This window comes from Octodon degus, unplaced genomic scaffold, assembly GCF_000260255.1.
Source record: "Octodon degus isolate 3935 unplaced genomic scaffold, OctDeg1.0 scaffold00288, whole genome shotgun sequence".
Classification (NCBI taxonomy): domain Eukaryota; kingdom Metazoa; phylum Chordata; class Mammalia; order Rodentia; family Octodontidae; genus Octodon; species Octodon degus.
Genome location: NW_004524864.1, coordinates 1,727,502 through 1,742,406, shown reverse-complemented (window position 1 = coordinate 1,742,406; position 14,905 = coordinate 1,727,502). Strand labels below are relative to the sequence as shown.

At 36.4% G+C, this 14,905-nt stretch overlaps 1 protein-coding gene across 1 annotated transcript in view; it reads right to left on the bottom strand.

Annotated features, from left to right (window-relative positions):
* Positions 1-6,995: 6,995 nt before the first annotated feature.
* LOC101575819 (C-type lectin domain family 4 member D) overlaps positions 6,996-14,905 on the bottom strand; it is a 17,416-nt gene continuing 9,506 nt past the window's right edge. The window contains exons 2-5 of the mRNA XM_012512911.1: positions 9,193-9,329; positions 7,868-7,983; positions 7,508-7,515; positions 6,996-7,126 (exon numbers count right to left, since the gene is read on the bottom strand). Coding sequence (XP_012368365.1) covers positions 6,996-7,126; positions 7,508-7,515; positions 7,868-7,983; positions 9,193-9,329 — 392 coding nt within the window. The remainder of the gene's footprint in view (positions 7,127-7,507; positions 7,516-7,867; positions 7,984-9,192; positions 9,330-14,905) is intronic.

Sequence of the window (14,905 nt, the reverse complement as noted above, 5' to 3'; positions counted from 1 at the left end):
GTGTTGATTTTGTATACAGATACACTACTGAATTTGGTTATTAAACCAACAATTCTTATGGTGATATTTTTGAAGTCTTCTATGTAGAGTATCATGTCATCTGTAAATAACAATAATTTAACTTTTTTCCTTCCCTATCACTATTCCTTTTATCTTTTTCTCTTGTCTAATTGCTCTGGATCTAAATATTAAAACATAAACACTAAATCTGCTAGAAGAGGGAATAGAAGAATTCTTGAAAACATAGATATAGGCAAAGATTTCATGGACAAAACACTGATCACACAGGAAATAGCACAAAGAATAAATAATGGGGATCTTATCTTTAAAAAAAAAAAAAAAACCCTTGCACAGTAAAAGAAATCACCAACAGAGCAAAGACAACCCACAGAGTTGGAAACAGGTTTCAGAGATTGCTATGTCAGACAGACTGATATATAGAACATGTAGACAATTTAAAAAGTCAAAACCTCCCCAAACTTAAAGACCCAACCTGAAAATGGCAGTCTGAGTTGAAGGCACATTTCTCAGATGAAAAACTACAAATGCAAATAAATATATGAAAATATCTTCAACATTTTTCGTTATTTAACACATGCAAATTAAAGCAACACTAAAATTCTATCAATCCCCCCAAAAATGATTATTATCAAGAAATCAACCAATAACAAATCCTTGAGGGGCTTTGAGGAAAAAAGGAACACTTCTTCACTTTTGGGAGGAGCGTAGACTGATACAATCCTTGTGGAAATTAGTATGGAGCTTCCTCAGAAATCTAAATATGGAGGTGCCATTTGACCCAGATATTCCTCTTCTAGGTATTTCCCCAGAAGAATTAAAAACATCACACCTCACTGACACATGTGTACCCATGTTTATAGCAGCACAGATTATAATACCTAAATCTTGGAAGCATCCCAAATGCCCATCAACTGAGGAATGTGTAAAGAATATGTGGTTTTTGTTTATAGCGGAGTACTACTCTGCCATACAGAAGGATAAGCAGATTGAACTTGCCCATACTCTTAAATGAAATAAAGCAGACTCAAGTGTATAAGCATCACATTGTCTCCCTGGTGTGAGTGAATAAGGACCAAAATATATAAAGGATATTGTCCATTTGGAAGAAATTATTCCAAAAGAAAGAGGAACAAGGGTAACGAGAGTGGGAAATTTTAAAAAGAAACTAGAGGAAAAAGTAAAGGAGAATGATAAATATAGCTCTGATGCACCCTCCACAGTTCCTATGAGTGGAGTGCAGTAAAACAAGCGGGTCTAGCTTAGGAGTCCTTCTCCCTTCCTGTCTCACCTGTGACTGCTGTCAGCCTTTCCTGTTTCCACCCTAATACCATGCACTACACTGTGCGGCAGCCAGAGGGCCCTCATCAGAGAGTAATCAGGTGGAGTCACTTGCTCTTGCACTTGCTGCCTTTAAAACTATGAGCTGAACAAACATTTTTTCTTTGTGTGTTCCCCAGCTTGGGTATCTAATTATGGCAGCAGAAAATGAATGAAAAAAAGTCTTAAGCATTTTTTAAAAAATATTAATTTGACTGATTACTAGATTTGCACATTAGAGTGCAAATGTATATATATGTACATTATTTTAAAAATTCTTCTAACAGGGTTGTAATTAAAAAGAGATGTATGCTGCCTACTTCTGATCCATAGGCCAAAGCAGGCCAAAGCAACACATTCAACCCTTTAGATGTTACCTCATCTATTTGAGTTCTGTGTTTCTGTTGTTAATAATTTCTGGATGTAGTTTGTAATTTATATAGACCTTTGATTTTTCTGAATTTTATAAGTTTTTATTAATTCCATTCTACTAAATCCAAGAATAGGGCTGGGAAGATAGCTCAGCAGTCTAAGCGCCTGCCTGTCAAGCACAAGGACCCAAGTTCAATCCCCAGTACCATATGCTGTGCTGGTCCCAGAACTCCAGGCATGCCATGCAGCCAGGAAACTGGGAACCAGGTGTGGTGGTGCACACCTGTAATCCCAGCACTGAGGAGGCTGAAATAGGAGGATCACTAGAAATCTAAGCTGCATAGTGAGACCCTGTATCAAATAAATAATCTTGATAAAGAATACCTAAGACTGTCCTTCTCTCTGTCTCGATTTCACTGACATGCACAGTTCTAATTGTCTCCCTACCACTGCATGATAATTTATTTTAAATTAATATTCAACATTTACAATGCTGTGAATTTGTAAAATTTGCTGTTAAATAACACACTGTTACATTATTACAGATGATATTGTATTATATATTCTTGACCACAGTTTGCTTTCCATGTAGTTAATATTGGCATTATTTTTTATATTTATCTAGTTTTTATCCAGGACAGAGTTGATGCTCCAAGTCTTCAGGTTTGTACAACACCTATCAATATGTTCTGTCAGTCCCATAGTTTCATGGTGAAAGGTCCCTCTTGGAACACTCTTTCTTTCTTGAATACGATTGCTCTGTGATTTGTTCCAGAATTATTTAGGCTACATTTATTGTATCATTTAATGGAAATATTTTATAACTTTTAAGATGATCTTAAATTATGATAATAAAATGAAGCAACAAATGTTGCTTATAGAGAATACCATATAAAACTATTTCCAAACTATTGTTATATTTTTAAAAAGATGTTAAGAGTACCTAGACATTTGTATTACCGTCTTTCTTATTACACTGAATACAGGTAGAACTATTCATACTATACATAATACACTTTGTAAGTAATTGACACAGCTACATGTAGCATATATAAACATACATGGAAGTATGGAAGTCTATAAAATCTGATAATCATAGTCACTCTGAAGAGGTATTAGGGGGGTGGAGTTCAGGATACATCAGAGATTTGCTTCATACAGTTACCAATAGATTTATTTTTTTAATTGAATATTTTTATTTTATAATTTTTTCCAAGCTAATTAATAGAACATTTTCAAGAATTAATACATTGCACAGTTATCTTCTCACTGGTCATCCACAGCATGAGAAGCAGCCAGGACATCCCATCCAAACACTACTACTACAAATCCTTCCTCTCATTGAACCAAGCGAAAGCAGCCATATATCTACCCTGACTATTCTGTATATACAAATACAAAATGGTCCTTTCTCTGTATCCCCCTTCTCCAGTTCAGTCCTGTCAGAGATGGGTATTCTATTGGCATCTAAATATTACGGGTGCCTGAATTCAGCAAATCAATTCAACATGGTCCAGTAGTCCACAGTAGTAGTGGGTTATCTGCAGAAGTTGTTGAATAGAGCCTTTTACAGCTCAGTGTTACAGGATAAATCCTGAGGGGACTTGATTGACCTTATCAGATACAAAAGTTATATTTCTTGTTATATAGGTCTTGCTTTGTTTTGGTCTTAATGACCCAGCAGAAAAGTATAAAAATGACGTATATAAAGTAAAGCCATGTTGTTTGTTTTTAAATTTTTTTTTACATTTTATTTAGTGTGTGTGTGTGTGTGTGTGTGTGTGTGTGTGTGTGTGTGTGTGTTAAGCTCAGCCCACCAGGGGGCGGGGCTGGCTGGCATGTGGTGCTGGGGGATTGAACCGTGGTCCCTGTGGTTTTCTAAGCTTGTTCCAAGTAGGTGCTTTAGACCACTGAGCCATCCCTCCAGCCCCATGTTGCTTGTTTTTAAAACACATATACACTTTACTTTTTCAAAAAAAATAAATATACCATCTAAAATTCTTTAACTGTTAAGCTTTAGGGCAGGTATAATCTGTTAAAATAACTAGAACCCATTTTCATTATGTTGTTGTCAGCCTTCTTAAAGAAATCATGCAAGGCTGGGGAGATAACTCAACAGTCTAGGCACATGCCTGGCAAGAGCAAGGACTCAGGTTTGATCCCTGATACCACATGCCATGCTAGCATGGGTACCGAGCCTGCCACTGAAGTGAGGCATGATAAGTTTTGCCTGTAATCCCAGCACTGGGGACCCTGAGACAGGAGGATCACTGAGTCGAGCTGTGTAGAGACCCTGTACAAATAAATAAAAGATTAAAAGAAAAAGACATCATGAAGAATAAGAAATGACAGCTGAAAAGAGATGTAAAGAGACTTAAGGTGAAGACAGACCAATGAAAAAGCCAGCTCATTACCCCAGGAGACAGAAATAGTGGCTTGAGGCATGGTCATGGCATTGGAGGTGATGAAAGATGGTGATTGGAGGTGATGAAAGATGGCCGATATTGGGGACAACAAACTGTGGCTATGAATATGAACAGATGAAGTCTAATAGAGGTCATGTTTTGTGGACAATGGAATCTCTGTCTATATACAGATTTACATGAATTAAAAATGAGTATTAACTACACAAACCTCAGTTGAACATATACAAAGAGACTTCAACCAGTTTTGTGTTTTGTACTTTAGTGAATATGGAAAATTGAGCTACTTAACAACATTTCAAAGTATCTGCTCTAAGTGGAGACTTCAAGCGTATGCATATAGTCATCACTATAACTTTTCTCAGCACGCATCATCACACATAGCCAGTGAGTTCCGAAACAGAAAATCAATAATTGCTACAAAATAAATGTCAGTATTTCTTTAAAATAATGGTTAACAAGTCAGTTTACAAAGCTGCTGTTCAAAAATATTTATTTTAGATGAAAGAGACATTAGCAAAATTTTAAGAAACACTGACCTATTTTGAAATTGGATGGTGGTTGGGATAGTTTTCTGGAAGAAATAGCACATGAACAAAATCTGGAAAGGCCAAAAGAATTAGTAACATACAGAAAATAACAATGTATAAATGGGTTAAAATGCAAATTGAATTTATATTATAAATTAAAACAGAAAGTGTAATTTAAAATACTTAAGAACTTTCATTCATAAGAAAGAGACCAAGATATCTCCATAAGCTTTCTTACAATTCCAAAGGGGATACATTTATCTCTAGTGCAAGGTAGTCATTGCTCTAGCCCTGTGCATCATAAGCAGCATAGAACTGGGCCCATCAGCTTCCCAGAGATTTTGTTTCCTCATCTACATAGTTGGAGTTAATTTCCAATGGCTTATAATGGACTTTTTCACTGAAAAAGAAATTAAACCACCACCATAAGACTACCTGTTTTAAAGAGACATTTAGAATACTGCAGCAAGTAATCCTTTATATTTCCCTGTCTAATATCATAAGTTACAAATAATCTATATTGTTGCTCTGGAAAAAGAAATTTGATCATAGGCTGGGGAGATAGCTCAGTAGAATAAGTGCCTGCCTGGCAAGTACAAAGTACAAGTACAATTCAACCCCTGCTATTGAAAAAAAAAAAAAAAATCTGGTCATGTCAGCATAATGACATCAAAATTTTGGAAATGAACCATGAAATAATAGACATATATTTCTAAAATAATTTTAAAATTTCTTTGAATTTGAGGGGCTTGGGAGATGGCTCAGTGGAATAAGCACTTTCCTGGCAAGCGCAAGGGCCTGAGTTCAATCCCTGGTTCTGCAAAAAAAAAAAAAAAAAAAAAATTCTTTGAATTTGAGTTAAATATGATTCACCATTACAAGTTAGAGAAAGAGGAAGAGGAGTCTGAGTCTGAGGCAAAATCTGTTAAGGTGAAAATCAAGCTCAATAAGGGAGATGAGAAAGGCCGGGACAAAGGAAAAGGCAAGAAAAGGTCAAATCGAGGGAAAGCAAAGCCAGTGGTGAGCGACTTAGACAGCGAGGAAGAGCAGGATGAAAACGATCAGTCAGAAGCACGTGGGACTGATGATGAGGGATCTCCGTGGAAGTATTTTTCTTCCCCTCTCCCGTTTCTACCCAGTGGCTTCACGTGTCCTGTGGGCGCTGGGCTCTTTCTGTGTCCTCCTCCTCATCTTGTAAACTAGCTTTAGAATAGTGCCAGACAAACATACAATATCATGGTGTAAAAAACACAAAGTTTGTAACATATTGTGACTAAATGGGCCTCAAAGATTCAAAGATTAAAACAAACAAAAGCTTTTGATGGAAAATGTGGGTGGAGAGTATATTTCTATGGGTGGGTCTAATTTGGTAAAGGTTTGGGCCTGGTTTTATCACCTGTTTGGATGAGATTTTTGTCTTTTGTAGCACTGGTAACCAGGAGAAGCCATTAAAAGCTACTGGTCATTTTATTTTTCATCAGGCAATTTTCAAGATTTTTATTTGTTCAGTATTTTTTTTTTACACTGTGGTACATATAAGCGACTTTAATAGGTGATAAATGTACAGTAGTTAGATTTCACCTACATATACATTTTTCTACTTTACGCTCCATGATCTGAAAAAATGTTTTTTAAAATTGTATAAGATTTATGTCTACTGTAAACATTGCTTAATTTTGTTTGCTCTTGGTTTTAAAAAAATTCTGTTGAAAATGCTATTGAATATTGCAATCTATATAGTGTACTGGATGGCTTCTTTTGTCCACTTGATTTCCTACGTCACCAATGTGTATTGTCTCCATCTCCCTAAAGTGTACTTAATCGTTGCTTTCTTTGCACAGTGTCTTTGGTTGCAAGTCATAAGCCTGAGGCAAATAAAATTCCAGTAATTTCGAAGAATGTGGTGTTGGTGCTTTCCTAATAAACAATTTTGCTCCACTAAAAAAAAAAAAAAAAAACAAAAAAAAAGAACGTCCTACCCTTTTAATTTTAATAGTGAAGAATTTGAGCATGAGGTGAATGACAAACAGATTGTATTATTCCAGTCATTGTGTTAGATATGAAAGCAATACAAGCGAACTAAAGAGTAAAAACCTTGCGGTCTTATCAAGACAGGAAAAATAAGGAAAATTGGTTCACACATACATAATGTATTTCTAGCAAAACCACATTCAAAACTATGTTATCTTCAACACACATTGGCACTGTCTTGAACAAATTAAACAAAAATAAGTAAATCTATGTGACTCAAAATACCCTGTGGCATTGGAACTTTCCTCTGCTTCAGTGAAGGATGTGCATGCCGTCGTCTCATTGGCTTTTCATGTGCCCATCATGAAGGCGACTTAGTTGATTTCTGTGTGAGTACTGTTCCAGGTATCTTACAAATCCTACTTGTCTTCAAGGTACAAGGAAAATCACTCCAGTCCCATCTGACTCCGTCCTTAACAAGGACGGTGAAATCTTCATTAGGAATGTTATTGAGGGTTTTTTTAAAGCCAAAAATCTGAAAGGAAAAATAAATATGCCAATATCTGTAAGAAATAATATGCATGGACATAGACTATAAATAGACACAGAAATATAAGGATGTAAATGTAAGTATAATTAGTCCTGGATATCAGAGGAAAATCCCCAGAAAACATTTCTATGAACAACTAAGAGCAGCAATGTCCAATACAAGAGTCACTGACTGTATATGACTGTTTTGTACTTGAAATGTAGCCTCTCCGTATTGAGGTGCACTCTCAGTGCTAAGAGGGAACTACATTTTGATGACTTAACACACAAAAAAATAAAACACATCAATAATTTTATATTATGTATCATTAATATAAATATCACCTCTCTGTCTGGTAAAAATATTAAATGACATTTATAGTTTTATGCTATGTTTCTATTACATAACATTCATTTCAAGGAAGAAAATGACAAGGATATAACTGTGTTTCAAAAATGATTTTAACATTCATCATGTTGTTTATCCAAACATCATGTTTAAGAACAATTTTTGCACATTACTTCTATGCTGTCCATTCTTTAATCAACATTATACAAGTAAGAATACGGAAAATTTCCCTGAAGTCATAAGATTATTTCACAACTGGGACATAATACATACAGGGTACCTGAGGCTTAATGACTTCTTGCTGTCTTTGCCTATATCCACTTACAAATTCTCTTACTCTCATTCAATGTACTCACCCCATGTGTGGATTAAATGGTGTCTGATCTGTCCAGTGCCACTGACCTCTCCCATTTTCACTCTTAAGTCCCAGAAAGTATGAAAATAATTCATTTAAAATCTTGGTTGTGAAATTCTGCATGCAAAACCTAAACGTTTATGTTGTTTGCACTTAGATGATGGTTGCTACATTGACAAAAAGGAAGTAGAACCTATAGATTATTGCTTAAGTACCAAAGCTTCTGGATAAGGTCTGTTTTCAAATATTGCTTGTAATGTTAATTAGTTTTTAATGTCACCAAATCCTTGATTTTTTTCATTTTCTGGAAGTATAATGTCTAGAGTAAAGATGAAGACTAAGTGATATCATACTTGTAGCCCTCTTAGCACGTGTGAAAAAAGGATGACGTATGTTAGGGGCTCTTGTGTTTTAAATTGCCTTCTTTGGCTATTGGGGTATTTCATTAAATTGTGCTTTATTTGAAGAGTCAGCAAATATAGGCATACAGTAAAGCCTGGGAAATAGAATCCTTAAGGATGCCCTGTTAAGAAAGGAGTGGACTCTACTCATGGAACATACTACGGAGGAGTATTTCAGCTAAGGAGATAATTGTAGCTCTTGATGAATTGAATTTACTTTTAGGTTTCCTTCTTTAGAAATAGAGCCATACATTAGCACTATTGTTCTTACACTTAATTCTCAGAAGCTACTTACTTGCATATTCTTGAAACAGTTATTGCATCATATTCAGTGTGACTGGCTTTGTACAAGACACTGACAATAAAAAGATGAGTGAATTGTCACCGCGGTCATTGCCAGAGATGCCAGAGCAGAGTAAATTTCACTGTTTCTCTGTGGATAAAGAGCCATACTAGCACCTGTAACTCACAATAGGGAAGCTAGAGAATAGGAAAAGTGGTTGGGATAGTTTTCAAGAAGGAATAACACATGAAAAATATCTGGAGAGCCCAAAAGAATTTAGTAACATCTAGAGAATAAATTTTCTCACATGTAAAATATGTTTGCTTTTATAGACAAAATACATATTTTGCTATATAATTCATATATGCATATTTCTATTACTGGGGAATTGGTAGATTATACTACAAGGTATATTGGGCTTTGCTCACATGAAAAACACCATTAGAAAGGAAAAGAAAAACAAGGACAAAAAGCAGGAGAGAAAAAGAGAAGAAAGGAAGAGAAAATCAGAAGAAGAAGAAAAGGCTTTGCAAGGGGCTGGCACAGGTGAAAGAAAGACACAGAGGCTCAGCAGAGCAAAGAAATTCTCTCTCCATAAAGAGATTCAAAGCAGCGCAGATGCGGGAGGCCCCTGCAGCGCACTTGCTCTGCTTCAGAGAGGATGCTCGCCAGGTGAGCCCCCATCCCCGAGCAGTTCCTCTCACTCTCAGCCCAGGTCTTATTGTCATGGAAAGGAAAATAGTAGTTGGACTGGAAGACTCTCCAACCATCAGGACAGCAAGTTCAGGCACTCCCTCAAAATTGAAATAGAAATTATGTTGTTAAGAAAGTACATTAAATCTGTGAAGGATCATATGACAATTCGAGCACTCAATGAGAGAAATAACATTTGTAGGGATCATACCAGCATTACTCAAATCATTCTCTGCCACCTACTACAAATGTCCTAAAAAGTGTATTGCTGGATATATTTTGAACAGAAGTATCTGAAATCATGTAGGACCCATGGAGAATTATGGTGGATTCACTTTAGAAAACTTGATAATTATTCAATGTATATGCTTATTTGTTTTCATACTTAAAGTGTTTCTTTAATATCTTTTGCAAGACAATTTATCTGAAGGATGCAAAGAATCTGCTAAAGCCCAAAGTTTCTGCATTCTCCCAAATGAGGCTGCTTTACAAATTTTGGAATAATAAAAGAGATAAAGACATATCAACACAGCAAGGTATTATCATACACTGGGAAAATGGAATTAAGTTCTTACTATGCTTTATGTATTAAGAATAGCCTGGAAAGGTGTTAAGTCATATTCTCCAATGCCAAATTTGGATTTTTACTATATTATTCCTTTCTCTTTCACTGTTGATATTCTTTACCGTAAATAATGAGTTTGAATGGAAAGGGAAATCAACTGTCTTGTGCTCCCAGCTGGTTGTACCTTTCTGTCCCTATGCTTCTTGGGTGCAGGTCAGCTTCCTGTGGTACTCTGGCACTGTAAATACCTTTGTTCTTCTACTACAGCAGAGAAACATGTGCTGAGTCACTGTGAAGAAGGAAAGCAAAGGTTGGCTTCCTTTTCTTGCACAACCACTTAATTAGGGAAGGGGAGACCTATCTGCTTGACTTTATTCTCACCCTATTTCTGATGTCTCTCACAGTCTCTTTGTTCCAGCTCCAGGTGAAACACATTTTTGAAAACTAATATTTTTTATTTTATATTGTCTATTTAAGGTCTTATATGGGATGTTTACAAACTTTTAGGTACACATGACTTATTTTTCTTTTTTGGTCAAAATCTAGAATGGAGATGTTTTAATGATCACTGGGTTAGTTCAATGAAGATTTATGAGCCTTATAAATGTATTAAATTTTTACATTTAATACAGAGAAATGTAAAAACAAGGAAAAATATGAATGTAGTTTAATAAACTTTTGTACTATAAACATTCTAAGTATCAACTGCTGGTTGAAATAACAGAATACTGACAACAACCCTGGTGACTCTTACAACACCAGATACCCCCAACTTTTCCTTTAAAAAGTAACCAGTATAACAATATGCAAAGTATCAATTATCCTAACTGTCCTATTAACCTGTTTTTTTTTCTACAGTTTTATTGATAAACATATAGCAATGAGACAGTTTCAAATCAAATCGGAAGTACAGTTTCAACAAATAATACACTACATATATTCTTCTTAGTGGTTAATTGCTGTACAAGATGCGGACTTGTGATCCTATTTACAAACACCATGAGAACAAATCATTCCAGTCATTAAGACAATGCAACTATATATCTACCCCAACCACTTTGAATACACAGATACAGAATGGACATTCATCGGTGTACCCCATTTTTCCTAAGTTCCGTTACTGAATATTATAGCTGTGTAAACTCAGCAAAATATTCTAAAAGAGTCCAGTAGCCCATAATAGCATTGGGTCTTCTGTTTAACTGGCAATGTCAGAAATTATTGACCTGAGTCCCCCACAGCTTAACTTAACAGCATGGCTTTATTTCTTATATTTCATCTTCATACTTTTCTACTGGATGGTTAAGACCAAGGTAAAGCAGGACCTGTGCAACAAGAGTTGTAGCTTTTTGATCTGGGATATTAACCTGTTTTGAAACAGTTTTGTTGCTATTTTATTTTTTTTCTCATTAAAATGAATAAAAGAATCTTAAAAATATATACAGCAAAAAAATTCTTCTTAAGAGTCTGGAGTTCTAATTCTTTCCAATACTTAACTATTCCAAATTCAACCAAGGAGGTGTGATTGATTTTTCAATTCCTGTCTGCCTCAAAAATAAATAAGTAAATAGATAAATGAAACCTGTCAGTTTTTAGCTCTCCATGTCTTAGAACCTTGACCCCAAGAACCCATCAAGCTGGGATAGGAGTGATTGGCTTGGGAAGCAAGGCCCTCTTTCATGCTGAGAGTGGCCTCTTGTGCTCCCAGCTGGTTAGACGAGGTGTACCTCCCCCTGAGCTCAGCCATCCATGGTCAGGCCATGGAGCCCCAGGAACCATCGACAGGCTGAGACAGGGCCTGGGATCTGGTCCTTAATAGTATCACATCTGGTTCCAACAAGCTTGCTTGCTCAAGCTACTGCTGATAGATAAAGTGTTCCCAATAGACTTTCTGGAGGCTTAAGGAAGGACAACGTGGCTGATTGCTGGAGGGTTAAGATTCTCTTTCTGTTGAAAAGACTATAATTAACTTGTATTGTTCAAATCCAAGGACTCCAATTACCAACAACTAGCCAAAAAGAAAAGGGAGTGGGTGGCTCCCGTCAGGATCATGCAAATACTCTAACTCAAGTATCTAAGTAATGTGAACAAACACTACTGTATACTGCCTTGGCTTTGTTTCATTTTGTTTTGCTTTGTATTTTAGGGAAGGGTCTACAGTATGTTCAAGGTCTCACTACTAGATTGGACTTGTAGTGATCCACATGTTTACAGTCTCCTAAGTGCTGAGATTACAGGTGCGTGCCACCATGCCCAGTCTCACTTTCCTCTGTGGCCCCATAATCTTCTTGATCAGAAAATTTGGGCCATCACTGAGTTACTGGATGTTACAGTATAGGTTTGCTTACATCTTGAGTCCTCACTGACCTTGAAGGGCTAGGGCCAAAATGTTGACTATCCTTGTAGCCCTTCTTTTTCCCTAATTATTTTGCTCAATTCCCATCTCAGTGTGCCCTGAGGGTGGGACTGACACTGCAGACCCAAGAATCAAATCCCTGGCCCCCATGCCTGCTTGCAGGCACTTTAATCCACTGAGCTATTTGGCCAGCCCACTACCATGGCTTTGTATTTTTCTGTTGATGGTTCTTCTGCATGACTGAGAAGGCAAATCAACATAGGAATATAACAAATTTTCATCAAAGGTCAGTGAGGTACTATGGCACCAGTTGAGGTCTGTGCTTTTACTATGTTTGCAAAAGTAGTACCTTTGAGGCAGGGAGTCTAATTTAGAAATCATCTGTATTCCCTCATTTGTGAGATACAAAGAAGCAGTACCTAGAAAGAAGTCACAGCCTAAAGTTTCTGGATAAAGAAAATACCCCAAGACATGCCAGGACTGCTGACTCCCCTCCCTGTACACATAAGCCAAAAAGTTGGTCTTGAAAGGGAATAACTGTATAACAGAGAAATTGTTCTTTTAAAAAATATTCATTTTGGGGGCCTGCCCCTTAGCTCAGTTCTTTAAGTGGCTGCTTCAACAAAGCAGTCAGGCTCAGGTTGCTGTGGTTCAATCCCCACAACTCCAGCCAGCCAAACCTGCCCTGAGGCATTCGGAGCAATCCATCAATCAATCAATAAATAAATAAATTCATTTGGAACTGCCTAGCTCTGTAACTGCTTCTTAGCTCTGTAATTACTTTCCTGAATGCTGTAAGCATGAGAGCATAACCAAACATGCAAGATGCTTGCTTGCACCAAGCTTCATGACGTTCATCTAGCCTTGTAACCAGTGATCTCGCCCTGCCAGCCAAACAGAGGAATTGCCAGGCTGCTTGCTCTGCTCACCTTTGTACCTCCTGCTTGTGCACCATATAAAAGCCCTTGATCACTGCAGATCAAAGCCTGATATTTTGGGAGTGATCCTAATCAGTGCCCATCAACATAAAATAAATCAGCCTCCAAATTCTGAAAAAATAAAATAAAATAAAAAGTAACCAGTACTTTCTAATACATTCCTCTTGTCCTTTGCTTCATGATATGATGACTTAATAATTTACTCCTAAAGCACATCTATCACATTTGTGTGCTTTTGAAGTTTCTGCAAATGAAATCACAGACTATATATTCCCTTTATTCCATTTCCTGCCCAACATTGTTGCAGAAACTTATCCATGTTGGTATATATAATTCATATTTTCACTGCTGTAAATAGATCTCCAGCAGCAAAACATTGTGGTAGACAAACAAGTTAGAAATTCATAGAAAGGGGTTGCACCCCCCCAAAGAAATCTCATGCAAACCCTCCTCTTGATACACAACACCTTCAGATCACACTATAATTAGCATCGCCTGGTCCATTGAGCCCACACAGATGTCAGACACATGGCGACTGAAACATCTGGGCCCACACTCCCATTCCTTCCAGGAACATCCTTTCTGTTTCTGTGTCTAGAAATTAAGCTAGGGATATAGCTCAGCAGCATGAGTGCCTGCCTGGCAAGTGCAAGGTCCTGAGTTCAATCTCTAGTAACAAAAAAAAAAAAAAAAAGAAAGAAAGAAAAGAAAAAGAAAAAGAAATTACAAATCAGTTAAATTTAATGAGGGTTGCCTATCTTGCCTTGTTGCCCTATTGGATCAATATTAGCTAAGGGTCTATACTTGTATCTTATTGGTTGATTATAGTTTGACTCATGTTGTGACTTGGCTGTATAATTCATGCTTGACAAAGAGCTTCAGTGGCAACAGAGTCAGAACTTCAGTGAAAATGTAGGAGCTGTTCTTTCCAATAAAGCTCTCTTACATTATACCTTTGGTTCAAAGCTTCATTCCTTACCATTGTGAAGCCACGAACAGACCATCTGACATCTAAGAAGTGGGAATCATTTTCCCCATGACAACAGTGATCTACTTTTGGGAGATACATCCAAAGTTAGAGTTTGGCTAATGTGGACACTGAACATTTTAATGTACTGCAGTGGGACATGTACTTCAAAAGAGGACTGCTGTCAAGAGAGTTTACAAGTTGTAAGCTATGACAGCAGTAAATGTTTTCAAAGTGTTTTGTGTTGCCATACACACCTATAAGCACCAGTTCATTAAAATTAATTTCCATTTTGGAAAGCAACAATATTCAAAAGTGCCAGACATTTGGATGATTGCTGTTCCTGGCATGCCACCCAGGCATGTTTGCAATGGTATCTCAATGTGAGTTGCATTTGCCTTTCCTTGATAACTAATGACACTTGATATTATTATTAAATTTTCATTTCCTTTTTCTGTAGAGTGTATTTCAGACTTAATCCATTTTTCTATTTTATTGTCAATGTGTCTATTTATTTGAAAGATTTTTATACATCCTGCACACTATTTATTTATTGTTATTTTTATTTAATGGATTATTAACCACATATCAAAAAGATAAACTTGTAGTTTTTATAGGTAAATGGATACAACTACAGAACATACTCATAAGTCAAATAAATAAGGCCTGTATGTGCAAACATCATATTGTCTCCCTAGTGTAAGAACCTGAAAATTAAAAGAAAGTGTGAAAGGTACAATATATACCATAAAAAGGAAAGAAACTATCTTAAGGGAAGGAATTGAGATGAGAGGAGAAAAGAAGGAAGGGAAAAAAAAAATATATATATAATATTT